The following is a 26711-nucleotide window of genomic DNA, read 5'->3' on the forward strand; positions in this document are numbered from 1 at the left end:
ATGAACTGTGAAGACTTCTGAGAGGTGAGTGTGTGGATCTTGCTTCCCTTAGGCTCACTTGACCTTAAGGACTGGGGCTTTCCGCTGTGTGAGGTTATAGACGCTATGTATTCATGCGATGACAAATTGTACTTTCTCCAGATGAGGCCAGGCTGCATGTTGGAGCTAATGTTGGGGTGAGCTGGTGCCATCCCAGGGCTTGCCCAAATACAGAAAATTCAAGTCATTATGGGGGAAAAAACCTGAGGTATGGGCAGGTTGACAGTTGAGTATTGCTTTAAGTTGCTATGTGATTTCTACCTGTGAACGAACTTTTCTCGGAAGAGATTCAAACTTTCTTGGCTGCCTCACAGGGCTGGAAGCAGCCAAGATGCCCTGTGTAATAACCGGTGCTGGACCGCGGCTGTATTCACAGCTGATGAAGCGACAGTGTCTGTTGCTAGAGTTGCACAGTGCTTCCCAGCCAGGAATATCTGCTTTTCTGAGGTTTATAACTGTGCCTCACATTGAACTGGTTGATCTGGGTAGGCGAGGAAAGGAGTCCAGATGCTGTAGACAGCAAGCAGAGGGAAGCTGGCTTGTTCTGCCATGTTACAAGTGATTGAAGGCTCCTTGCAGTATTTTGGCTGCTCTGTCAGGGGCCCTTGCAATGTGTGCTTTGCAACACTCTTCCTTCTGACTGCATGACAAGTATTTAAGAAAAGTGTTTGCAAACAGCAAGGGTTGTCTTGCAGTTGCTCTATCCTAAATATTGCCATCCCTAAGCATGTCTTCACCAGTTGGAGCTCCTATACTCAGTGTGCTCCAACACATGGACTAGGGGTTGCTGTCAGAACAAAGGGGAGGGAGCTGAGCTGTGTGCTGGTTTCCAGTAACTCTTGGGAGTCTTTGAAGCTCATGGAGAGGTTTTAAGTATATAAAGACAGAAAGAGCTGTATGTGTGGGGAGGGTGCTGGCTGCCTATTATGGCCTATGGGAGTGGAGCCTGGGGAGAGGAAGTGAGAAAGCTAGGTCTGCAAAGAGCAGAGCTTGTTAAATAACAAGAGCTGGAAGGATGAGAAGAAGTTGTGGTGGCTGGAAGTTTTAAGACTGACTGGGTGAAAAGTACAAGCCTGCGGTGTAAATGTTGAGCGGAGGAGAGTGGGCTGTGTGATGGAGGTGGGAGTGGGATGCAGCTCTGCACTGAGGGGAACAAAGAGTAAGGGGCTGTAATGGCTGGAGGGTGCTTGCCCAGCTCTTTCCTCAGGCAGGAGTTGGTCAGAACTTGGTGAGTTCACCCCTCACCTGTACATGCTGTTAGCACTGTTGATACTGATTTGGCCATTGCAAAATCCTCTTCTCCTTTTTTCCCTTCTTGTCATCTTCCCAAGACTTGAGTCTCATTGTGCAAGATGATCCCTGGCTGTAGGAGTGAACTAAGGTTCTGTACTACAGGGACATTGGGCAATGTTGGTTTTACTTGAAACATAGAAGTTGTGTGTTTAACAAACTATCTGTTTGCAAGAAAAGTTTAAATCTTGTTGCTAAAGCAGAGTGGCGTCTTAGAAAATTAATTTCTGGTTGTGCCACTATCTTCTCATTGTGAAGAACAGTTACAGGGATGACATCAGAGTACTCTAATGCTGACAAATTTAATGTTTGTAAGGCTTATGGTTGATTAATACAATTTAACTCCTGCTCCTCAGAAGCCCTGTGAATGTCTGTTGTGCAGTAGTCTGCAATCCTATAGGGAACCGCAGAAATCAAGGCAGAGTGGCATGAGCTGACAAAAGGCAGGTCCTGGCTGGCACACTTGGTATGTCTGTTCTGGATAGAAAAACGAACCCACTAAGGTCCAGGAGGGCAGTGTGGGTATTTTGACAGTCAGGTGCTTCTGCGGAACAAAGTGCAGATGGAGATTTAATATCCAAGCATTCCAGTGCTTTCTGAAACATCTTCTAGGTCACACAACCCTGCCAATACAGGAGGGGCCACATGGTTCCCAGACCAGCGTATCAGATGGTGTACGGTAAGTTTACGCATCTGTCTGCTCTTTTGTTTTTACACTGGGGGTGCATCTGTGTGGCTGAGGCTCTTCTGAGATGGTCTTAGAGGGCAGCAATGGGAAAGGAAGAAGGTTAGCAGGGTGCTACCTAGCATTGCCTTTGTGCTGCGAAAAGAGGGTCTTGGTTACTACTTAGTTCCAGAGCCTCATGTCTGCTAAAGTGTGCTTATTTATCCAGCAACCCCCTTTGCTATTGCTAGGGGATCAGACTGTCACATCTACCTCTTGCTTAATTGGCTGGAAGCCATTTATGCAGCTGATAAAGCAGTATGTGTATATGACTTCCTTGCAGGCAAATAATTTAAATTATTGTTTCACCTTGAGGCTTCAGTTGTAGCTCAGGACGGCGCATGATACTGAATTAGCCTTGACTGAACATGCAATTCCTTCCCAAAATGCAGATGAAGAGGCTGCTAATGTCACTCTTTTGGGCATATGCTGTGGGATGTCTCCTAGTAAGTCTCCATACCGCACTGTAATAGGCATACTGCAGTGTGGCTGACTGCCAGCTCCTAATCTATCACTTTTCTGTAGCTCACCACTAACAGTTCTCCAGTAGATTTATTGTCCTGGAAACGAAGCCTCCCCACGTAATTATTTTTGCCAAAGAAACAGAGGTTTCATAGGATCCAGCTTTGAGCACAGACAATTGGGCTGAGTGTAAATAAATAGTTCCCTGCGTACATGCAAGGGAACAACTACCTTGTGGTGGACAAGTGCAGAGGACAGAAGATACAGAGCTGAGTTAATGTCTTCAGGCGAACTCTGAAAATTGTAGCTGACTATTGACCGAGTCCTGTACTGTTCAAAGTAGTCTCATAGTGTAGGAGGTTAATACCAAGCCAGTAACACGTGGTACACCTTGCCTGTAGGTGGAAAGGAACTAACGTGCTTTGGTGGAAAGCCGGGGGGTTCTGTGCGCTATCAAAAATGCAGATCTGAGAGGATGAACCTGTTCTTTGTGAGCTTCAAAAGTGCCCCAAGCAAGCTAGTCTGTGCTAGGACAGCGAGCAGTGTTTCGGCCCAAGGGCAGGGTTTGTGGCTGCAGGAGGGTTAATACAGCCCAGTGTTACCTTTGGCCCACTGCAAACACCTCCCGTTGCCAAGGCTGCTCCCACATAATGCCCTTGTCTCCCACATAATGCCCTTGTTCCCTGGGACACGGCGTTGCCAGGCAGCCTCTCCAGCTGCGCATCCACAGCTGCCTGCGGGCTGCAGTGTAAGGAGTCGGAGCGGTGGCTCTACCGCGACATACCGCTCCTCTCCACATACCTATAGCTGGGTGAGAACAGCTCGTTTATCAGTTTTTGCGATAAGTCTGCCCCTTCTAGTTGGACTGGCGAGCCTGTTTCCCCTGTAGCTAGGCAGCACCTCTGCTTTGAGTCCGGGTCTGGCAAAAGAACGTCTGACCTGGCTGCGACAGACTTGAACGAGGAAGAAAAAGAGAGGACGCAAGGGAGTTGCGCGGAGTAAGGGGACGATCGGGCGGCGACAGCCTCAGCTGACAGAGCTTGTCATTGACTGGGTATTTTCTGAAAAGTCACAGAGGAGGATTTTCCATGTAGGGCGTTTCCATCCCCTGTGTTGTCTGTTTCGGCTATAAAAGCCTGTACTCTGCATCTGCAAATCAAACCCTGAAATGAAGTTGAAAGGAGGGAAGCAGGAGAGCTCTGACTACGATGGAGGCTCAAAGCAGGTAAGTATGTACCGGCCTTTATACTTCCCACTTGAGCCTCCCACAGAGATACGGAGCAGGCTCTTTGAGATCTGCAGGTACTTGTAGAGGGAGGAGAAGACCAAGATCTTTTGGGCTACCAGATCGACAACTGATTCCACAGGGAGAGCAGAGACGTGTATGTTCTTGAACCCAACTTATGTCTCTCTGTGGCGCAGTCTTGCACAGAGTCTCACGGATTTCTCTGTGTGCAGTTGACATAGCATGTAAATTCTGTGTGACTCACCCCTTCCGTATGCCAGTCTTCTTTCCTACTTTCTAATCAGGTTTAGACTGCAGATGCTGCTGGATGGGGACTGCCTTTCACAGCAGCATTTTTGTGGAATGTTGCACAATGCAATGCTCATGTATGCCAGAGGTTTTCCTGAAAGTGCTGAAAGTGAATAATTAACACCAGTGCCTCTTTTGAGCTCCTGGGACTTGTTTAATGAGAGCAAGACAGCGTGCTTTTCATCACCAATGCAAGAATGTCAACAGTCTACTCCCAGAAAATGTAGCTGGAAGCCTCAGCTTCCTCCTGATCCTTGCTCTGAGATCAACTTGGATTTTGATCTCCTGCAGTGCCTTTAACTGCAGATCTCTGGAGCTGGGGCTAGAGCCTCTGAGGAATATAAGGAATACCCACAGCTTTTTGGACAAATGCTCAGTGAGGGAGATGGTGGATCCTTCATGTGGAACCTGAATTGAGTGTCGGGAATAAAACCTCAGTCATCACAGCGGGGCCAGCCTGAGGACTGAATAGCAACTAAACTGTTGCAAAAAGCAAGTTAGTAGTAACGCTGAGGACTGTGTGCCCACAAACTTGGGTGGTGTTTGATCCTACTCCAGACAGCAGTTTCACCCTTCTGTTTAACTGTGAACTGCTGCTCTTCTGCCACGCAACCATGCCCTCACAGAGCTACTTGGGTAGGTTCTAATTGGCTTTGATGGCAACCAGATTAGATCCATAAACAGCCTGATCCTGAAATGTGGGAGGCAGACCAAACCAGCCTGTGAAAGCAGCACAAATGAACAGGAAAGGGATTTTGCCCCTTCATGAAAAATCTCTTCTTTCTAAAGCTTTCCTGTGCCAGTATCCTGTGTTTTTTCACTAACCAGTTCATGTGTTGGAAAACAGATAATTGCATATAACTACTTTCCCTGCAGGGTGTTATTTTAAGAATGATAACTTAAAAATTATTCATCATCCAAATGATCTGTCAATACCAGGAAAGAATAGGATTACTGTAATGACCATGTGCAAATCAAGCAGAGCAGAATGAGTTATAATGAAAACAAACTATTTGGCTTGCTTTATACAGTAACATGAAGTGAAAAACACAGAAGGCAAGTGTTAGGGTAATTATTTTTACTGAATGGCACTTAAGCCTAAAAGCCAAACCTGCTTCTAAGGTGTTGTTTGTGTGCTTTCTTTACTCTCTGCAGAAAATAACGCTTTGGCTTGCACTGGTAGTGCTGATTTCTGCATTAGGATCTTCTTTCCAGTACGGCTACAATGTGTCTGTTATCAATTCTCCGGCCCCGGTAGGTTGGACTGCAGAGCGGACCGTGACTTAGGAGCAGGTTTACAGACAAACCAAGGTAGAGGCGTAACAGTGGGTTACGGGGAGGGGGGTGAGTGGGCAGATGCTCGTACTTCTCTGTGCTTTGAGTCACTGGGCACCTGGTGAGAAGTGCTTCCCCAGGAAAGGGAAAGGTGCTGCTAAGGCGTATGACACTGCTGTTTGGACTTGTGCCTGGCAGAAGTGGGGCATGAGAAATGCCTTCCCTTCTGGAAACCAGGCAAATCCTATAAGGCAGGATAACTTGTAGTAACAGTTATTTAGTCCAGGCTGCTCCATCCCTCTATTGCATTCATATTCCAACTCAGCCATTCTGCTTTTTATCAAGACATTTGTTTCAAGCTTTATGGCATTTGCTGTTAAGTGGCTTGTACTTACTGTGCTAAACATGCTCTGTATTGCATTTCAGTACATGCAAGACTTTTACAACCAAACCTACTTCAACAGGAGTGGAGTGCCTATGGACAGTGGTTTCCAGATGCTGCTCTGGTCTCTTACTGTGTCCATGTACCCTCTGGGTGGCTTCTTTGGGTCCCTCTTGGTGTGGCCTCTGGTCAACAGCTGTGGGCGGTATGTGACAGTGGTGCTTAAAGTCCTTTGACAACAGTTTTCTGGGTTCAGATAAGACTTGCCTTACCAGTCACTCAAGCTTGCCAAGCCCATTAGGAGCGTGCCTGTCTCACACACCTTGGCTGTAAGGCAGATAGGCTGGTGATTAGTTGCTGTACTCAGCAATATGTGGTGTCTCCCACGTGTAGAGGAATTTATATGGTTTCAACACAGTCAAGGCCAGGCTGTATGCTGGGCACTGAGCCACGCAGAGAGCAGTGATGAAAGTCCTGGGCTAGGATCTTAGGTCAGGCCCAGCTCCTGCTGCTCAGATTTCCTGAGAAACCTCAGTTCTTTCTTGAAGCCTTCATTCCCTGCAAGAAATAATGGTGCAGTTGCCATTTTCTCTTTGATTACTCTTTGGAACGGGGATTCATTTGAGTTTTGGACAGTATAACACAGGGGGGGATCTATCTGCTGTTGGGGCCTTTGAAAGAAATAAACTGAATCTGTCTCCTTTTCTATTACTTTGCAGAAAGGGCACTTTGCTGATAAATAACATCTTCTCCATCACTGCTGCAATCCTTATGGGAACCTCAGAGCTAGCAAAAGCCTTTGAGGTAATCATCTTTTCACGTGTTATCCTGGGAATATTTGCTGGTAAGTGTATGGTAAAGGTAGAGCAATAAATATATTCTTGGTTATGTAAAGGTTTTTTTATTCTCACAACAGATGATTTCACAGGTAGCACATTTTAGCCAACATCTGCATAACAATGCTGTACTTTGGCATTTGCTGTACAGCATTGTTATGCAGATGTTGGCTAAAATGTGCATGTTGCAAAAGTACTAAAGATCTCTAGTAAACAATGGCAGTGAGGCTGGAATTCAAGAGCTCCAACAGCCAGGAAACCTGATTATGGTAATCTGTTTTCCCAGGTATCACAGAATCATAGAATGGTTTGGAATCGAAGGGACCTTAAAGACCATCTAGTTCCAATCCCCTGCCACGGGCAGGGACACCTTCCACCTGACCAGGTTGCCCCAAGCCCCGTCCAGCCTGGCCTTGAACACTTCCAGGGATGGGGCATCACCAGCTTCGCTGGGCAACCTGTGCCAGTGCCTCACCACCCTCACGGAATCTACTCTCTTTCAGTTTAAAGCCACCACCCCTTGTCCTATAACTACATGCCCTTGGAAAAAGTCTCTTTCCAGCTTTCTTGTAGCCCCCTTTAGGTACTGGAAGCTGCTTAAAGCAGATAGCCTAGCTTGGGGTTTGTTTGGTTTGGTTTTTTTTTTACTTTGAGTTGTGGGGTTTTTTTCCCCCGTTGGATTTACTGCAAAGATAGTAGGAAGCCAAGGAGAAGGGCAGTGGTGTGTGTGAGGTGCTGGTGTAAGTATTAGAGCTACAGAAATATGGAACAAACAGGAGCCCCAACTGGCAGGGTAGCCCCTGCTGTGCTGTACTCGGCATGCGCGGAGCCAGGTTGGTAAGGGTCCTGACAGCATTTAGGCTCCATTAATTGGCTTTGGGTTGGTGAGACCGACATGCTCTATGGTTTATTAGTGAGCTGGGGTATCCTGTAAAGATAAAATGAGAAAACAAGAAACTGACGTAGGAAAACAACTTGATCTGTAACATGCAGCAATTGCAATTGGCGAGCTAAGGCAGGAGACTCACCTCGTCTGATGGTTTTGTTTTGGCTTTCGACTCTCCTATGCTGGCAGCTCTTAGCGTTGGATCCCTGAATAAATACTAAGGCACCTGTAAAGTGTGATCCCTCTTTCCAGTTACTTGTAACTGACAAAGGAATCTGGACTGGCTGTCCTGACTTGCCCTTCCCAGCCTGGCCTCCCTTGGGCTGTGAGCATTGCGGCTGGGGCGGGAAGCTGCTGAACCAAGCGGGCTGCTTCAGGCTCTGGTGGGACCCCAGTGTCGCTGTGCCCGGTAGAAGGGCAGCTCTGGTGCTGGTAGCACTGTTGGCAGCCCTGCTGTCCACAGGGCCCCTCTGTGACAGGCCATAGGTGTCAACAGTTAGAAAGCCACTGTTACTTGAATGCAGTAGTCAAGGAGTCACTGCTAGCATGTTTTAATCTGGGCAATTAAAAGGTTGGTTATAGTGTGAGCTTAAAACACTACTACTCATGAGTTTATTTTACAACGCTTTCTAATTGCTTTAATATTTGTTTCCATGCCTTCTGGTTTTCAGCTAACAGCTTGATCACCTTTGTAACTCCAAGCTCCTGGAGGCTAGGAACCTTAGAAATGTCAGATAAGAGTCTTGCATGGTTATTTGACTCCAGGAGTTTGGGTTTTGCATGCCAGGATTTACAGCAGGAGCATGGGAGCTGGCAGCTTGCTAGGGTTACTGTGGGTAATGATGCAATGTTCCTGAAAATAAGCTGTGTTGGTGTCCTTTTAGAGTAGAAATTACCTATTCCGGCATGCTACCTGTAAGAGATCTCAAACCAGCAAAGCTCTCTGCAAAGTGTTACTGAGCAGTTTAAGTAGTGAATTTTTAAAAGCCAGCAAGAAGTCACATCCTTCCACCCTCACATCAGCTTGTTTGGATACTGATTTCTTTTCTTGTTTTAGGGGAAGTAGGAATTCCTCCCTTACACTTTGAGTTTATTCCCAAACCTGGAGTAGCACACAGTTTTAATTTGCCTGTATTGTGCTGAAGTACTTGGCAGACCCTGCTGGAGAAAGCTACTTTTAGGAAGGTAAATACTGAGAGCCCCCAGAACATCTGCCAGCTCTGTAGGCAAGACAGGCTACTGCTAGCCTTCTTGGACTCCAGAAGTGCTTTGCTGCTGAGCAGTTGATAAACTAGACCCTCAAAGCACCAGAAGGTAGGCAGGTTGTGCTCTCAAGGCCAGTTTCTGAGGGCACCAGATGCAGTGGTAAGATTTTTGTACTTCTCCATGTACTGAGCAAACCAATGCCGTTTTTTGTCCTGTCTTCCACTGAAAAGTGAGGAAAATATACACGGCTTATTCACTGGCCAGAAGATGACATTAAATCTTCAGCTGGAGTAGAAGGGCTTCAGTGTGAGGTTTCCATACGTACCAGCAGGGATCACTTTAGGCTCACATGGGAAAAAGGTGTCTTACTGAAGATGTGCTGATGTCAGGCAGCTGAATGTCTAATATTATTCTCTGCTAGGTCTGGCTTCCAACGTCGTTCCCATGTTCCTTGGAGAAATCTCCCCCAAAAATCTGAGAGGTGCTATTGGAATAGTACCCCAGCTCTTCATCACCCTTGGGATCCTTGTAGCTCAGATCCTTGGTCTCAGAAGCATCCTTGGGAATGCTAAAGGTAAAGCCCTGGCTCAGGACTTTTCTGTGGGCTCCATAAGGGAAATATTTCTCACGGTTGTCATCTTGTCTCACTTGTTGCAGGCTGGCATGTACTGCTGGGGCTTACTGGGATTCCATCGGCAATTCAGCTCTTTATATTGCCCTTTCTCCCTGAGAGTCCCAGGTATCTGCTGATACAAGAGAGGACTGAAAAGCAAGCGCGACAAGGTATGGTGTCATCCTTTAATGAAAAGGAAGGTGGAATGGGATAGATCTGACTGTGGGACATGACTGACAGCAACCAACAGTGAAGCAAGAGAGTGTGAAATTCTTCATTGACGCGTTGCTAGTAGATGGAATTCTTGCAGTGTTGCTCCTTTCTCTGCATGTGTGAATCCCTGACTTCCCACCATGGAAGCACTGCTGCCCATAGTTTTCATACTGTTCTGTCTTGATGAGAAGCAGGAGAACTCACTGTAGGCCTGCTCTCTGGGGTCTATAACTCGCCTTCCCCTCCCAACTAGTTCTGCAGAAGCTGAGAGGCTGCGATGATGTGGATGATGAGATAGAAGAAATGCGCCAAGAAGACCAGTCAGAAAAGGAAGGACATTTCTCTGTGCTCAGCCTGTGCACCTTCAGAGGCTTGCGATGGCAGCTCATCTCTATTATTGTAATGATGATGGGCCAGCAGCTCTCTGGGGTTAATGCGGTGAGTGGGAAGGCATGTGGGAAAAGCCAGAGGGGTGAGTAATAAAGGGATGGGACTTCAGAGTGGATGATGTGAGTCAGTGCTGATACAGGAGCTAGAACCTAGGGCACAGGAGTAGCCCTTCATCAGGGACACTGGTTCTGCATCATGTTGTGGTGGGTTGACCCTGGCCAGTACCAAATCAAGTACACGCATGTAATAGATACAGTCAAGCTGTCCTGTTAAGGACAGTTTGGATATTCTTAGAGCAAGGTGCTTCTGCCTGGGTCCAAACAGCGATATCTCCAGAAGTTAAAGAATTCAGTTCTCAGGCTTCAATGCACTCATTCCAGGATGTAAAAGCAGCCAAAATGGGATTCCCATGTTCTGCTTTTGGCCACATACAAACACAGCTGTGGTTTTGCTGCAGATCTTCTACTACGCAGACAGAATCTTCCAGTCGGCTGGCGTGGACAGCAACAACATTCAATATGTCACTGTGTTAATAGGCGCCATCAACATTGTCATGACTTCACTTGCTGTAAGTTTGTATTAGGGCTGTGAGTTCTAGTTTGTCCAGTCTCCCCTGTCTGTCACTACATTAGATTATGTTATTTATATGGACTGTGAGCTGCTTTGCACAGTAGGTGCCCTGCACTGTCCCTCGGTTGAAGGCAGCTATGTTGACCAAAGTGATTAATCATGCAGATTTCTCGCGTGCCTTGGAAACTTTCAGTCTCTGGTTTCCAGGCTGCTATACCCTCATTTTGGCGTCCAGCGTTAACATGCAGGGCTTCCACGCAGTTCTCGCTGGGACTGGGTACTGAAGAATGGTCTGCTTAGTCTCTCAGTGTTAGTGACATGTCCAGCTTTTTGCAGTTCCTGGGTGATTTCATGCCCACAATCCATCAGCAGATGGTGGAAATTTCACCAGATTTCTTAAAAGACAAAGACAACCTTCATAAATCTTGCTGGAATAAGAGCTGTGCTGCAGTGTCTGGTCTCTCATCCTCATCCTCTCCTGTCTTTCAGGTTTTCATCGTGGAATTCCTGGGGAGGAGAATCCTTCTCCTTGCTGGCTTTGGATTGTGCTGTGTCTCCTCCGCAATGTTAACTTTGGCCCTCGCTCTCCAGGTGTGTAGTTAAATGGCTCAGGTGATCCTACCCATGCATTTGTGGACTTGCCAGGCCATTGGTGTATTTTGAAGTTGCTTCTACACCCGGAGGTGGTGTGTGTGTGTGTGAGGGAGAACAGTACGAAAGGTACTTGTGTATCTACCTAAAGTGAACCCAGGAAAAGCAATGATCCTGCTTGTCTGAATACTACTTCCAGGACGTCACGTTTGTAACGCCTGTTACATCCATTTCTCGGAAGCAAGGATCATACCCAGGCTGTGATCTTCTTAGCCAAGTATGGACATATCAGGCAGTGGAGAGTGGCAATCGCTTTAGAATGCCTTCAATCTTACTACAAATAGTGCCTTGAATGTTAGTGATGTTCAGATAGGAACCACATCTAACCTGTGATTAAATTCTCTGCAGACCGCTGTCTCATGGATGTCTTACCTCAGCATCATGTGTGTCATTGTTTATATCACCGGACACGCTATAGGAGCCAGTGAGTATGCACAGTCTGGTACAGTCTCCCCGATGAGCTGGGTAAAGCCAAGCATTGCGTTCAGTTTCAAGTCAGAAGCTTTGTGGAGCTAATCCAAGAAGATCAAATTTCTCTCTTGGTTATTGTCAGCTAGGCTTCTTCATGTTCCCATGATGGCTGTGTCCATGAGGCAGGGGAGCATCTGGCTTTCAAGGGGAAAAGCAAAGGCACAACTGTGCTTGTGCCTGAGATTCCCCCAGTAAGATCTGGAGCAAAACTATGTTGAGAGAGCGAGCCCTACCAACCGGGCAGGGATGTTGCATGCTTGCATCTCTAGGCATCAAAATAGAAGCAACTCAAATTATACGCATGGCCCTGCGGATCGCATTGCAGAAGAGAGATGTGCAGATAGATGTGGATGTTGGAAAGGCTTTGTCCTGACTTAGCTTCTCAGCATGGTAGAGTTGTCTGTTTAGTTTGGAAAGCCCTGCCAGACCCTTGCAGGATGCAGCAATGTGGTTTTGAAACTCCCGGAGAGGTTTCACTGGCAGATGGAATTACATACAACCTTTCCTTTTTCATTTATGCCATCAGGCAGATTCAAGCACCAGATGAATCCCTCCCCTCCAGCAGGGAGATTGCTGGAGGGAGAACACCAGGTCAGCTGGACCAGTGGCCTGACCCCGTTAACAAGAATATGCTCTGTTTCTGCTGAATCCTCCTGTGGGGCAGCAGTGCAGGGCACAAGCCTGAGGGCTTCTTCCACGAGTCATTTTTCCAACACCTGCATGTGTCGGGCTGTTTCTTTGTTGTTCTTTTTATAAGAAGCAATGACTTGCTTAGTTGCTGCTCATACGGTGCTCTCTAGAGAGACAGTTTGTGTTTATCGCTCTTAATTTTACAATTTATGCTGGAGGTGGGTTCATGGCTAAGGTGCAGCCATAGGAGAGGAGAGATTGATTGCTGTGTGTGAGCTTAGGCAAGTCATTGAATTGCCTTGTTTGTTTGTGGGGTTTTTTTTACTTAATCCCTTATTTGATTTATTGGGTGTTTGTAAACACTAGTTAATTCAGAAACCATTGCCCGCCACGGAAATGAACAGTGTAATCTAGGAATTCACAGTGGGGGAATTGCCTTTGGGATTGCTAAATATGCAACTACCTTCCAGGTCCAATTCCCTTTCTGATGATCACAGAGATGTTCCTACAGTCATCCCGGCCTGCAGCATTCATGGTGGGTGGGTCTGTGCACTGGCTATGCAACTTCACCGTGGGGCTCGTGTTCCTCTACATGGAGGTAAGAGGCAGTCACATGACAGGGCAAGACTTAAGCAAGAGCTTAAAAATAATATCTTCATCCCTGCATTGTTAGAGTGCTGTTTTAATCCTGAGTGGTGTAAATACCCGGGTTGGTTCCCACCCAGCACCTGTATGTAGCATTATATATTAAGGGAAAGAAATTATGTTAATCGGCATCTTTTATTACATGTCTGTTGCACGTGCTTTAAAAGAAAGCAACTATTTTTCCAGGTGAATGTCTGATCCTGAAATCAGCAGCATGGAAAAGACTGCAAATTCCCCATCTTCCACCGGGGGATGGGAGCAGGGTGTGTGTCTAGGGCTGCCAATTTTAGCTTTTGATCTCTAGGTCACCAGTTCAAACTGATCCCCAGCAGCAGTGACCCATAAACTAGTACAGCTGCTGATTTTGGCTTGGGCAAAGGGAGCTGGATGAGTTTAATTTGTTTTGTGTAACAGACCCTCACACTCCTTTTCCAGTAAATCCATGGTGGTTTCCCATAAGTCCATAGTGGTGGTATGAGAAGACAGAATCTAGAACTACCCCTAACTCCTAGTAATTCAACTTAAAATATGTGCACATCCCTGTGGCAGCTATTTTTTTTTTTTTTTTATAGCTATTGCAGGGCTCAGCGTGTCCAGATCATGAAGTGTACACAACTGGAGTCCCCTGATCCCTCCTCTGTCTTCTTTCCTTGCCCTAGGCTGGACTTGGACCCTACAGCTTTCTCATCTTCTGTGCCATCTGCCTTGCCACTGTAGTTTACATCTTCTTTATTGTTCCTGAGACTAAGAACAAAACCTTCATGGAAATCAACAGGATCATGGCCAGGAGGAACAAGGTGGAAATTCAGGAAGTCAAAGAAGATCTTAAGGACTTCAACACTGTCCCAGACAGGCAGGCAGAGATCACCTCCAGCAAGGAGCTGTGACCCAGCCTGGTGCTTGGCCTGGCCCAGACAGTTTTCAGGATCTGTTCCGCAGGAGAACAAATACACGGATTCATTGTTTGATACTGATTTAATTCAGACCTTCTGTAAACTTCCCACAACAGGAGCTTCCAAATAAGCGTTGTGCCTTGAGAGTGTTCTCCCTGTAAGTAATTAGCAGAACCGTTCTGCTTCACGGCATAGCCACTGCCAAGGCAAATTACCCATTCATGGTGTTTGTCACAAGGAAAGGGCAATGTCCTCGCTCAGCTCAGCTCCTCTGATCAAGTAACCTATGTCATAAGGTGATGTATGTCCCTGATGTCCTGACTGACACCTCTCAGGTGACACCAGCCAGCACTTGGGCTGGGTTTTGGTCAGTGGTGTGCAAGGAGTGCGCTGCATTCCTCAGGAACTATCATTCATATATTTGAGGGCCCAGCACGGGTGATGCCAGGCCTTTGGTGCTCTGGGGTGAAGAGTGTGAGTTGTTCTGAGGTGCTTTGCTAGATGGGCTGATAATGGCATTTATCCTGTCAGCCCTTGCCCTTCCTCCTTGTGCTTCAAAGGACAGCTGAACTGGAAATGTGTATCACTGTAATTCACCACCACCCTGCTCCCCCACCTCTCTCCTTCACGTCAGACCTAGTCCTCAGCTGTTGCTGATGAGTCCTCCCAAAGCCTTATTCTTGAGGTTTAGGAGTCATCCATCTGGCTGATGCTTACTCACAACCAGTTATACCCATTTGTTCCAGTGGCACGCAGGTCTTTGAGCTTTTTAGTTCAGTTCACTCCCTAGTGCTTACTCTTCAGCTGCCAAAGAGCAACAGTCCCTCTCTTAATCCTTTAGTAACCCCCCCGTATCCCTACTCTGTACGCGTGAGCCAGCTGAAGCTCATTTGTCCCCCAGAGATACATCGTACTGAACTTGGCCAGAACCACCTGCTGCGTCGCAGGTTGATTCTTGTGCAGTGGGCTACAGGTTGGAGCCTGTGTTGACGGGTATGTCCAAACTTGTCTTTAGCTTCTCACATTGAATTGCTTAAATTTAGCTTTTGAAAAAACTCAACTCTCAGGTTTTTGAAACCGCTTGAAGAGTCTTCAGATAGTTTAGAGCCTCATCTTTCTACTGGTTTCTGGTTGTGTCCCCTAAGGGCACCACGCCACCTGAAGGCTAAATTGGTTTGGAAAAGCTCTGAGTCTAAGGACTAGTGCTTACACTCAGAAGAAAATGCATGCTGATAAAAATGGAGGATTTCTTATTTATTAGTTTAAGGGGCTTAGGGGTTAATTATGGAATAATTTAACATAGGGAAATTCAATTTAATTGATTGTTTATGTGAAGCTACTGCCCTCTGTTTCAAAAAAAGCAGAATTGTTGAACAGCCTGGCATGGATTTAGTATTGTTGATGGAAATAGTCCTTCACATGATTTAAGTTAACCTTAGAAAATAAGTTTTATACCTGCCCTCAAACTTTGATGTGTACATGTTGAAAAAGAAGTTGTTTCTGTGCTCTGTCTCTACATCCATTTACAGAAAAGAAGACCTGACACTGATCAAAGCACAAAGATTTTGTAGGAGCTGCGCTGTGTCCTGCAAGGGCTTTACATACCCTTTCCTACGTGGTAGATCTCCCGAGGAAGGGGTGACGAACTGATGGCGAGGAATGGGAAGGAAGGACACATGCAGGGAAGGTGGTGAGAAAAACAGACTGGATGAGGGATGTGAGAGAAACTTTGAGGCAGTGGCTGCTTTGACCAGAGAGTTGCTCTTCAGCATTTAGGAAGAGCTATGTATGGGGACCTAAATCCAGCTCCTGGGAGGGATGTGACAATGCAAGGTGTTGGACTGTGCCAAGTTTTGCTCTGTTCTTTGCCTCTGTCCGGTTGATGGAGGCGTTGCTGTCTTGGAAAAATGACCTGGGACACTAGCAGGTGCATAGTGAGCCTATACAAAGCAGAAGGAGAAAGCAAATAATCTTAAGTTTTTCTCGGTGTCCCCAGCAAGCAGTTTGGATTCTTCTGCTGCCTTAACATTAAAAAAAAAAAAAAAAGTTGGGGTCACTGACAGCTGGTGTCAGACTCCAGAACCACCCCCCCAAAGAGTGTCATGGAGGTTTCTCCCCATGCTATGATATCTCCCTTCGTTTGCCCTGGTTTGCACAATGCAAGTGCCCGAACATCTGCAGGACTGAGAACTTGGCTCCACAGATTCACATGAGTCATCCACCCTGCAAAACCATTGGAGAATGTCCCAAGAAGAGTGTCTCTGTCTTTCCCAAGGACAAGGGTCCCTCCAGCCTGGCTCACATACCCCTTCTGGATACTCTTTGCTTTACCAGCTGCTCCGTTGAGCCATAAATTTGCCATTCCAGACTGGGAGGCCCATGCCAGGCAGTAGTGCAGCCAGTCTTGTGCCTTGTGGTACAGGGGGAAGCTGATGAAATGACCTCCTATCCACAATCCCACATCTGTGCCCACAGTCACCACTAGCTCGTTATCCCTCTCCTGTGTGGAGTAGGAAATAACAGTCTGACTGCCAGCATGCTGGGCTTTTGTCCAGAAACATAAGGTGAAGGCTTGGAGAGACATATCATGGAGGGGATGAACGTTTACGGAACTCTCAATGTTTTCCATAGGGAAGTAGAAAGCCGGAAAAGTGCTGGATTTAATACCTGAAATAACCACAAAACCAGTTGTTACATTTCCTGCTGTGCCTATCAACAAGCCCAAATCCTGAAGAATACACTCATAAAAACTGGCAGGGCTGTGGCAGTCTTGAGCCACCATTACTGGAGCGTGTCGTACCAACAAGGAAGGGGCTTGAAATGATGAAAAGCTTAGCTCCCTCACTGGGAAAATTGCTTTCCTCCCCCCTATCTTTCTCGTTCCTTGTCCTGTGTAAAATAGAGATTATGATTATCCTAGGGGAACTGTGAGCTTAAATTCCTTGCTGTTTGTAAAAATGTGCTTCCATGATGCAGGAGAAAGCTGCAGTTGCTGTGAGAGCAGCTAGATTAGGGCTAGCCTTAATGATCTGTAGTTTAAGAATTTCCATCAGCAGGCCTAGATATGGGACAAAATTCTACCTGCACATATGAGTAACAAACCTGTTAATGACTTAGGCCATCAAGGACAGTAGGACATGGGCTCGTCATCCTTTCAGGGTAAGCTGGACTCAAGAACAATATGTGTGTTTCTTACCTATGTAGTTCACTCCATTCAGAAACTCTCTCTTCATGTCTTGGAGCTGCACCTGGATTTGTTCTAGTCTGAGGCTGAATTCTTCTGGCCGGCATTGTTCTAGAGCAATCGGACAGCTGAATTTACAGAAGGCCAGGACACACACATGGTAAATTTTCTGCTTTCTAGTTTGTAAAATGTTTGAGGGAAACATTTGCTTTAACATGCAGCATCTCACCTCCAGATGGTGCCTGGCTAATTAGAGCTGTTCCTACCATGGTTAGTGTGCCTCACCCTTATGGATGCAGACACACCTGAACCTAATATTCTTGTGTGGTGCCTGTGGCACCACTTGGAAGATTTTGGGAGATCTGGCCACTGCAGTCAAAAGAAGGGGCTGGCACACAGCCTACAGCCACCGCTGCACCATTAGGAGCCAGATGTGATGGCAGGGGGCAGAGGCACATGGGCCATCTCCACCTGCTGTGCAGGGTTGCTGTGACTCCTGGGAAGGATGATCTCCAGCGGACCTAGCTTAAGTGATTTGCAACTTAACTCCTTCCACATGGGTTTCTTGGCCCTCGAAGGGAAAGGCTGAGTCCTGCCTGCTGACTGACTTTACCATGGATGAGTTCGGCTCTGAAGGAGGACTCCACTACCCGCCCGTTGAGGGGCTGAGCATGCCGGTAGTCATTGCGCAGCATCTTGTTTTGCCAGTCCAGCAAGGAGTTCTCCAGGAGGCTGATCTGTGAGAAACGCAGGCGTGTTACGGAGGGCAATGGGAACAACAGTTCTGCCTAGAAGTGCAGCGCAGGTCCTGCAGCTCAGGATTAAACCTAGCAATTTGTTATACAGCAACCCACAGGGTCTCTTGCTGAGTATTAGCGAGGCGAAAGGAACAGAACATGAAGGCTATTATCAGCTAACTTGTTCTAAAGGTATTTTGCCTGAAGGAGATTTTTGACACCTGCCTGATGATATGCATGGATGGAGATTTTTGCTGCTATTCTGTAGCATACTGCTTTTTCACAAGTGCTTACTGCCAAAAAGAGTATTTCTTTTCCAAATGAGAACATGCTGTGATCCTTCCTACTGTTAGTCTCTACTTTATCTTGTTCTGATGCTTCTTTTTCATTAAGGAAAATTAATTGAACCACTCTGCAAGCCTCAACAATAAGCTTATTTTACTTGTGTTACTTTTTTCCTTGCTAAAGCCTTTGTCCTGACAAGGTGGTCAGAGGGAGGAAGATCCTGCCGCATGACTGTATTCAATGGCTGGGACAAGTGGAGGTTACTGCCCAGTGCTCCTGTGCACTCAACAAGGTCCTCTGGAGCCTGGATCAACCCTTTCTGGTTGCACAGCCAAAACCCACAGCAGGCCACTCCTGAACTGGTCCAATCTGGCTGCACAATGTAAGTGTAGACAAGAAAAACCCCAAAATTACCTTCTAAAAACATGCTAATTATTCTCTAAGTAATGTTATGAAATTTTTTATGGTTTTTTAGGGGGTGGGGAGGGGGTGGACTCTTGCAGCTGTTTGTGCCTTGTTGATTGACTAGTCTCTTCCTTTTCATAGTGCTTCAGCATGGTTGAGCTTAACTGACCGGAGAGCTTTGTTATCGCTCACCAGACCTCAGGTAAATGCTGCTGTGCAGAAACTGGTCCTTGCTGTGATGTAGCATCATGGTGACATTACAGTCACTTATAATTCCAGTCACTTAGCAGTCTGTCCCAAAAGCCCTTTATGAGAAATGCCCTATTAGCTCCTTTGTCAGGTTGTTCCCAAATTCATGGCAGGACAGAAAAGGAAATTTGTGTGGAAAGGTGAAACATGGAAGAAAGAGAATCTGCTCTGCCTGGTAAAGAGCTACCACTTACCTGTGTGTGTGACAGGACAATTGGAGAATGAAAGATGGTCCAGAGCACACTCTCGGAGCAAGGCGGCGTTGTTAGTGAGCCCTGGTACCGGTAGAAGTGTGAGAGGTTTTCTGGCAGCATGGCTTGGACATTCAGAGAAAAGAGTTTTGTTGATTGACCTTGAAAGGAAACAGGCAATGTTAACTATTACCGGGCAACGAAGAGAAAGGTGAGAGTGGTGTTAGAGCTGGGGCTGGCATGTCGCTTTGCCCAGAGCGCTGGTATTTTGGGCCTTTGGCAGAACCGGGTGAAGGTGGAGGGAAATGAATGGTCCTTTCAGTAGATCTGTGGTTTGCCCTTGAGAGATACCTGGGGTCCTGGAGGAGGTGGGCAGGTGCACCTCAGTGTTCTGTCAGTAGCCGTTAATCTGTGCAGAAGCAGAGCATGTCAGTGCAGCAGAGCCCCTGCTATATGGCACGCCGACCGCAGGGTCGTAGGAAGGGATTTGGTGGTGCTGCAGTGTGTTGCGTAGACCGACCTACCAGGAGTATGTTTATTGCTGCCTTGAGCATCTCCCACACACCCCTGCTGCGTGGGCTGCTGTTTAAGCTGCATGGGCAGGGAAGGCGTGAAGTTGTGCGTGGCTGAGGATGCTTGGCCACGTAACTGCAAGCAAAGCACCAGCAAAATGGCTGTCCCCAGACCAGTACATATGTACAGGCTTTGAGAATGGAGAAAGGCATTCCCAGGTCTTACCTGCAAACCTGATTTTTGCCAGTTTGGAAATTAATTCACTGTAGTAGGTATTCTCGAAGTGCCCATCCTAAACACAGCATAGAAACTTGAACAAAAGGTTAGTGACCTGCCTGTCCTTCTATACCACTGATCAGCCTGGGGGACTAGCTGGTGAACTGGGAGACAGAGAAAACAAATACTATCGCCGATGTCTTGGTAGGCTGGTCAATCCTAAGCATGATAACGTATGTACACATAGATCTGGGGTAGAATAGTGAACTGCAAGGATCCTTTCCTTTTTCACGACTTCTAAGTGTTCCCCTTTGCAAACCAAAGCAAGGCCTTGAGGTACAGCAAGGAAAACCCAGCTGCCACACCTGATAATCCATCTGTACTTCTTACGGGCAAATTTTTCTGGGGCTCCTGGGTTGTATTGGCTGCTATTGCGTGAACCCCAAATGGCATAAGGGAAGAACAATTTTGCTATGGCACAGCTTCCTCAGGCTGGTGCCAGACATCATCTCTCAGGATAGGCGTGCAAAGCACAAAGGCTGCTTGTGTCTGGACTACGATTATGGTACAAACACTGACCACAGACTGACCTTGCTCAGTAGCCTGAGCATCAAACCTACCGTATACAGGAAGGCAAGTACAGCCAATCCGTTTGGTTTATCTTTGGCTTCTTCAAAGCTTGAGTAGTCAGCTGAATTGTAATGGACAATGTGCAGCTGCCAGAAGAGAGACAGGGTCATTTAGTAAAAAGCGATAAATGGCTTCCTTGGTGCTTTAAAGGACCCAATACAGACTGAAGGGACAGTCACCATCCTGATTCCTGCTGCTTGTGCTTCACAGCACAGCCAAATAGACCTTTAGTTTAATAGGTTTGTGATGAATGTGGAGGACCAACTCCATCTTTGAAGGATATTAGTGCTATTGCCACAGTTTTTCTTGAAGTCTTCTGCGCCAGCACCATCAGGCTCAGCCCCTGCATTGCACCAGCCACCTGCACTTACAGAAGCCCTGTTTCCCCCACTTGTCTCTGCCTTGCTTCCTGCAGGCTTTGTGGGCTGCAGCTTCCACTTTCCCAACGGGCAGATTTGCAATGCACCCTCCCTCCAGCGCACCCTGTCCACAAGTACCTCTGCCAGGTATCTCATCCCATCTATGGTGTGTTCAGAGCCGCTGGTCTCCAGGTCCAGGCCACCCCAGTGCAGATGCATCTGTACAGCTGTGTAGACGCCTGGGAGCCCTCTGGAGATGCGCATGGTGGGTGGCAAATCAATCTGAACTGAAAAAAACAGGATCAGAGACAGCAGTGGGTGCAGCCATGCCCATTCTTGTAGTTATGCTTACGGTGCCTAGTGATTTCTGCCAATAACACCCTCTCTGAAATAAGCTGTCCCAGTCATGTTCAGGGAACTAACTCCAGGATGCAAGGAAAACCGTTCAAGCTTAAAGCTAGGTGTGCCTAAAATCTTTTCTGACCTCAGGCTTGTGCACCACAATGACCCCACCAGACACAAAGGTGACTGGCCACTAGCTGTGTCTGCAGGCTTTTTTCCATCTGGGCGGCGGAGTTTTTCATTAGGCACTAATAGAAGTGCTTTCATGCCCATCTCTTGAACTCTACATCACACCTTGCAGGGCACTGCACAGATTTGTTAACTACTTCATTTCCAAGGAAGAAAAGGGGAATAGAAATCAATGAAGTGATTGGTCTCATCTAATCTGTCATCATAATTTTCCAGTATTCTGGACTCCGCATCTTCTAGGGACAGGCATACTGGGTCAGAGCCCTGTAAGTTTGAAAGGGCTGTGTTAATGCTTGAAGGATTTGTAGAGAAAAATCTCTCTGCCAAGGAGTATTCACAAAGAGACTACAAACCATTTGTCTGCCTACTAATACACTGCCACAAACCATAAATATGCCAAACCTAGGAGTGAAGATGGAGAATAGCCTCATCCTAATGAAAGCCTAGAGCATATTACAAAAAATAGCAACTATCCTTGCAAAACATAGCACATTATATGATTCACTAGTCATAGTTTGGGTTTGTGACAAGTTTCTTTTGTTTGTAAACTATTTACAGACAGGCAAGATGTAGATGTGTTTTCTTGTAATATTCGAAAGAGTCTAGAGTGGGGGGAAAAAACATCTACCTTAATTTTTACATAAGGTCCCTGCTGACTGCCATCCATAATTAGGGTTATTTACCTCACTATGGTTTCTACTTTCCAGAGAGCTGTGTTCTGAGTTTATGACAAGCTTAAGTCTTCTGTAAGATATTTTAAGCAAATACTTGCTGAAAGCATGAAAGTAGGTAACAGCCTCGTTTGCTTCTGCTTTTCACTTATGTAAAATGTGCGTGGAAAGAATGACTGCCCTGAGCTGGAAGTGCCTTACTCCTGCTTAGCTTAGCTCTAGTTGTGCCAGGCAGTGGAAAATCAGCTGGGATTACGCAGTGTGAATCTGAGTGCAACTGCACCTTTCTCTAGTGCTTCTGCTCTGCAGTTTGGACTTTTGTCCCTTACTGCCTTACAGATTGCAGCATACGCAGCCAGCCCATTTCCCCAACTCTGGCCTCTGAGGCAGTTGAATTAACAAAGGCCACACTCGAGGTCCCAGTTTTAAGACAAATCTGCTACTGGAGGAGGCGGCACACATCCTGCGTGGATGACATTTTAATCTTCCAGAGCTGTGTCCATCCATGCTACCTGCTAGAGGACCAGTACTGGGTGGTTTTTTTTGTTGTTGGTTTTGTTGGTTGGTGGTTTGTTTTGTTTTTTTTTAAAAAAAGAGAGTCCAAATGCCAAATACAAAAGGCTTCATTAACCTAAGGCTGTCTGAGTGTATCTGCACACAGACGCTCTGCGCTACTGCAAATAGACTTTATCAGGTGGGATTTAGCCTGGAAATTATACAACTAGAGAGAAAGTGTAGGCGAGACACTTGGTCTTCAACTCCCAAGAGCCTGTAAGGAGACTCCTGCTGATAAATCCATCTACTGTTCCTTTCAGACCTGCTGAATATTTTCTAATGTGTCCCAGTGCAATATTTTCCCTGAGAGAAACAGCTATCCTGTTGCATCTCACTGAAGCCAGTAGGAAAAGCTAGTCTGACTTCACAGGAGCTGTGAATAAGGACAGTCATTTGCCTTTGTGCTTTACTAAAACGCCCTGCATCAGAAAACTGTTGTTTTGACGTTAACAACAGAATAGGAAAATACACACATGCAGTCAGATTTGAAAGCTAAACCTGCAGGAATTAATTTGTAGGCAGTCAGGGTAGCAATGCTTCTAACTGGGTATTAAGCCTTGAGACTGTGGGGCCAAAACCAAGGCTTTTAGCACATGGTGTGCTTCAGATTCCCTCCCCAAGACCTGAAATACCAATCCTCTGACTGTTATGTGAGGGATTCCCCCCCTGTGTTGTACTTTGTGTGACCTACATCTAACTGAACCTTGGGTAAAAACTTGCTACTGAGCTATGGTTCTCCATTCCTATCACTTCTTATTATTGCACAGGGGAAAAAGATGCATTTTCTGAATGCAGAGAGGAGTCAGTGTGCCCCAAGTACCACTCACTACTATAGTCCTGCAGTCTTGTAGTACAATGAAAGAAAGGGTCACTCTGTAATGCTCTGTCTGCCTTTTATCCCTTTCTAATGTCTAACAGAGAAAATATCTTGCAGAAACATAACTGCCTCTTATTTCTCTGGTTTATATGTGTGCTTCTGGAGAGCTTTCCTGTGTGATTGGGGAAAACAGCAAAGCTAGGAGATCAGAATGAATTGAGATGGCAAAGCAAGGTAAGGTGAGTTCAGAAAATAAAAGGGCACTGTCTGTGAAAAGCATTTGAATCAGCTAAAATGAATAATCTGATCCTGTGCTGTCACAAGCTTGACATCCTCCCAGGGCATCTGCTCAGCCAGGGAAGAAAGAGCTGCCTAGCACTATAGCAAAGCTGGCTTATTCCACTGCATTTCAGCCTGGAGTCTCTTACTGGCTACAAGAGGTTTGTGATCACGTTCTAGCTGTGGCAACGTGCTGAGATGAACACATAGGAGCTGTTCCCATCCCCTGCACATGCTTGGAGAGTACATACCTGAACTCATAAAGTCTTCTTTATACCCCAACCACAATGTAGTAAGTGCATGCTGCACTGCCCAGGTGAGACCTCCAGGGGATACAGCACAGCCTACTGTATAGCATAAAGGCAGAAAGCTGTCGGGTTCAGAGATTTCTCTTCCATTAGCAGTCCCAGCAGGAAGGTGTGTTCTTGCTCTCACTGAATGTACTGCAGGATTCGAGCCAGCACGATGCCCAGAGACCCGAGCTGGGCAGGGCAGGGTACTAGCAGAGAGGCCCGATTGAAAGATCTGGGTTTGCAGGCCAGACCTACCGTTAAAGATGTCTGCCTGTCGAAATTGTAAGGCCTTTGCTTTGCTGCTGCTGGTCTGTTCCCTGTGCTGCTGGCTGCCAGCATCACCCACAGTGCATGGGGGGCCCTGGGTGCAGCGGGGGTGTGGGCAGCCGTGCCGCGGCACTGGACGGGGCCGGGGGTACAGCCAGCACCTGCTGCTCGCGCCTTGCAGCCCTGTTTCCTGACAGCGGGTGACTGACAGCAGGGCTGCTGCAGGACCAGATAAACACCTGGAGGTCTGCACCTTGATTTCTGTGTTAGGTGGCTCCTCTATCAGCAAGGACTTCTTGACCAACTCCTCTTTTTAAGTGGGTAACAAGACAGATCCCCCCCAGTCTTACCAGAGTGACCGTTGTTGGTCATCGTGAAATCCCCCTGCAAAGGCCCATCATAACCGCTCAGCTCCAGCCGCAGCAGCTGGGGGTTGTACCTCACTCTCTTCCTCTGGATGTCGATTGGAGATTGGTGCTTGCCAGCACAGTCTGCGAAGTGCCTTCCCCAGTGCTCTTCATCCAGCTCTCCTTCTGTGTGGAGGGGAAGCAAACCAGGTTATCAGGACACAGTGAGAACTGTTGTTAAGTCAGGAGTCAGAAAACTCTCATCATTTGCCAGCCGGACATGTCAATCCAGTTGTTTTAACACCAGGAGCTGCAGCAATAAAAGGTTGCTCTGCCTCCCCTAGAGTGAAAATTGACATTATTCTGTCTGCAGGACAGCTGTGCTGCAGAATAGGAAACCTGCACTGCAGTAATAGCTTACAGATTGCTGGAGACTGAATTTCCACCAAAAGAGAAGCAGCCTTTATACAGAAATGGATTTAAATGGCTCTCAGCTGTCAAAAGTGGGACATCAGGTTCTTAGCCAATGGGAGAGTGGGGGGGACGAGGGCAACAGGTGGGAATTCTCTGCTTGGGATCAGGAACTGGCAGCAAATTTGCTGATTTTAACTAGGGGGAGAGCTAACAAAAGAAAAAATTGTTTAAATAAATGGCAGCTTTTGTGTGTTTTCTGGGATAGGAGCGGTCTGGGGTGGCTTTGATGTCCTGGGTGTGAGTTTATGAACAAAACCCAACCCCCTGGGTGAGGGTAGTGCTGTGCCTGGTGCCCCCTTTTTACACACAACAAACAATGAGAAAGTCATTCATTGCTTTTGTGAGACGAATCCTGGTGTGGAATAGGACCCGGGTGTCCCAATTTCAGGATGCAGTTGACTGCTCTGAGGTCTTAATGCCCCTTCAGCCCCCAGGCCTAATAGCCCTTAAAGGTCATGCGAAGTGTTTATACCAGGAAAACTGTTCAGTGTCACCAGCTCAGACACAAACCTTTGACATGGGTCTAAGAACTAGAGGCCCTCGCTTCACCTGCATGTGTTCATCACCACCGCAAGTACTGAATACTAAAAAACCTCCTGTGGTCACCTGTGAAGGAAGCAAATATGTAGCAGACCTGGCATGCTGGATGCTTTCCTTTTCCCAATGGCTTTAAGCCTCCTCACCCTAATCTTCCCTGCAGAGGTCAGGGTGCTGCTGAAACTCTTAACAAATGCTCGAACCCTTCAAGGCTCTTTGCTCTTTCCATAGTGCTGTATCTAGGACTTTAAGGATAAGCAGAAATTTTGATGCTCTTTCTGTCATGGCTGTGACTGACAATCAGTAAGAAAACCTTTTCTCCTTCTCTCCAGAACTGCAATATATTGATCAATGTCAGTCCCATGTCTGTCTGAGACAAACAGAGCTAGAGCTAAGGAATAAACATCACGATTGTTGAACTCCCTGACTTCAAATCCTGCAGAGATGGTTTGGAAGAAGAGGTGATTGTTGTAAAAAGGAAACAGTTCAAAGCTACTTCATAATCTTCTTAATTTTCAAATTATTAGAATTACAGCGGCACCTGAGCGTTTGTTACTACTTGCTAATTCTTTTCTTTTTATTTCACATAAACAATGCCAGTATACAATACAGTATTTGTTTCCTGACTGATTAAATGTGGGGGGCTTGGGAGATGCAGGCAGTCTAGCCAAAAGAAAAGCCAGAGAGAACTTCTGCAAACAGCTTAGTGTCCTAATTGCATTATTGCATCTCTTCAACAATATCCTTTGGTTTAGCTTGATTCCCAGTCCACTGAAGATCATAAAAGAACTACAGTTTACTTCACTGAGCTCTGAAAACAACTCCCTGAAACAAATGAGAATCAGATAAAATTTCACAAAAAAAAAATAAAATACATAAATAAACATTTCTTAGTGATCTGTACTGCATGGAATATGACAATAAAATAATAAGCAGGCAGTATTTAAAGCTTTTCCTTCCAGGATCATCCAAAGGGCAGCTTTTATTCTAACACATGTAAAGATTTCCCCCATTGTTTGAACCTCCTTGGTCTGCCTACTCTGACAATGTGTCCTAACCACACAAAGGAGTAAAAAGGGGTGACATTGAAGAGAATCACTTTCAAGACACACAGGCATCAATAAAGTGGAATAAATTAGCTGCTCTATGGAGTTCTTTCACTAATGGAAAAGAAGTCAAGCTGAGCGTTGCTTCTGCAGCACAAAAAAGCTGGGAGCATCTTTAGCAAGCAGTAGCAATCCCCAAACAGCCTCGTTGTTCATTACCTTTGTATGTCCAGTGCACTAGATGAGAGCAGCTCAGATGCACCAGAAGTAGGTGGCACAAGACAGCTGTGATCCACATGTCTCTCGCTGTATCTGCAGTCAGAACCAAGGTGGGGAGCGCATTTCTTTAAAAATCCTCAGGAAGTGCAAGTACCAATTCACTTCTGGCCTTTCCAGCACCCATCCCACCCTTCTC

At 46.5% G+C, this 26711-nt stretch overlaps 2 protein-coding genes and 1 long non-coding RNA gene across 4 annotated transcripts; 2 read left to right on the forward strand and 1 right to left on the reverse strand.

The window, feature by feature from the left end:
* Window positions 1–836: 836 nt before the first annotated feature.
* LOC102055305 (solute carrier family 2, facilitated glucose transporter member 5) lies at window positions 837–14628 on the forward strand. 2 transcript variants are annotated; one of them, XM_005437102.3, is made up of 12 exons: window positions 837–3740; window positions 5205–5303; window positions 5751–5911; window positions 6426–6550; window positions 9056–9208; window positions 9292–9417; window positions 9714–9898; window positions 10308–10418; window positions 10910–11011; window positions 11420–11495; window positions 12643–12770; window positions 13477–14628. In XM_005437102.3, exons 1-12 carry the CDS (start codon window positions 3684–3686, stop codon window positions 13702–13704), a joined length of 1551 nt encoding a protein of 516 aa, XP_005437159.1. In that variant the 5' UTR covers window positions 837–3683; the 3' UTR covers window positions 13705–14628. The 2 variants fall into 2 exon arrangements, with proteins under 2 accessions (XP_005437159.1, XP_027658079.1); XM_027802278.2 differs by lacking the exons at window positions 837–3740; window positions 5205–5303 and having other exon boundaries at window positions 5892–5911; window positions 6426–6510.
* An 801-nt stretch (window positions 14629–15429) lies between these two features.
* CA6 (carbonic anhydrase 6) lies at window positions 15430–24436 on the reverse strand. Its single transcript, XM_027802227.2, has 8 exons — window positions 24243–24436; window positions 20618–20766; window positions 20111–20206; window positions 19500–19566; window positions 18765–18922; window positions 17508–17631; window positions 16907–17005; window positions 15430–16377 (listed from the first exon to the last, which is right to left on the reverse strand). Exons 1-8 carry the CDS (start codon window positions 24262–24264, stop codon window positions 15764–15766), a joined length of 1329 nt encoding a protein of 442 aa, XP_027658028.1. The 5' UTR covers window positions 24265–24436; the 3' UTR covers window positions 15430–15763.
* Window positions 16497–18766, forward strand: LOC129735769 (uncharacterized). The gene is made up of 3 exons (XR_008731626.1): window positions 16497–17054; window positions 18100–18298; window positions 18463–18766. It is a non-coding gene; the product is annotated as an uncharacterized LOC129735769 (long non-coding RNA).
* Window positions 24437–26711: the final 2275 nt, after the last annotated feature.

The sequence above is a fragment of the Falco cherrug genome, chromosome 3 (genome assembly GCF_023634085.1).
Source record: "Falco cherrug isolate bFalChe1 chromosome 3, bFalChe1.pri, whole genome shotgun sequence".
NCBI lineage: Eukaryota > Metazoa > Chordata > Aves > Falconiformes > Falconidae > Falco > Falco cherrug.

What these genes read in the sequence shown, in the direction of transcription:
- LOC102055305 (XM_005437102.3), top strand. Translation starts at nt 3,684, where the DNA reads ATGAAGTTGAAAGGAGGGAAGCAGGAGAGCTCTGACTACGATGGAGGC. An exon ending in TTATCAATTCTCCGGCCCCG is followed by an intron (nt 5,304 to 5,750) that starts GTAGGTTGGACT and finishes ATTGCATTTCAG; the next exon opens with TACATGCAAGACTTTTACAA. An exon ending in CGGACACGCTATAGGAGCCA is followed by an intron (nt 11,496 to 12,642) that starts GTGAGTATGCAC and finishes ACTACCTTCCAG; the next exon opens with GTCCAATTCCCTTTCTGATG.
- CA6 (XM_027802227.2), bottom strand. Translation starts at nt 24,264, where the DNA reads ATGACCAACAACGGTCACTCTG. An exon ending in GGATGAGATACCTGGCAGAG is followed by an intron (nt 20,207 to 20,617) that starts GTACTTGTGGAC and finishes CTCTTCTGGCAG; the next exon opens with CTGCACATTGTCCATTACAA. An exon ending in TACTTGCCTTCCTGTATACG is followed by an intron (nt 19,567 to 20,110) that starts GTAGGTTTGATG and finishes TGCTGTGTTTAG; the next exon opens with GATGGGCACTTCGAGAATAC.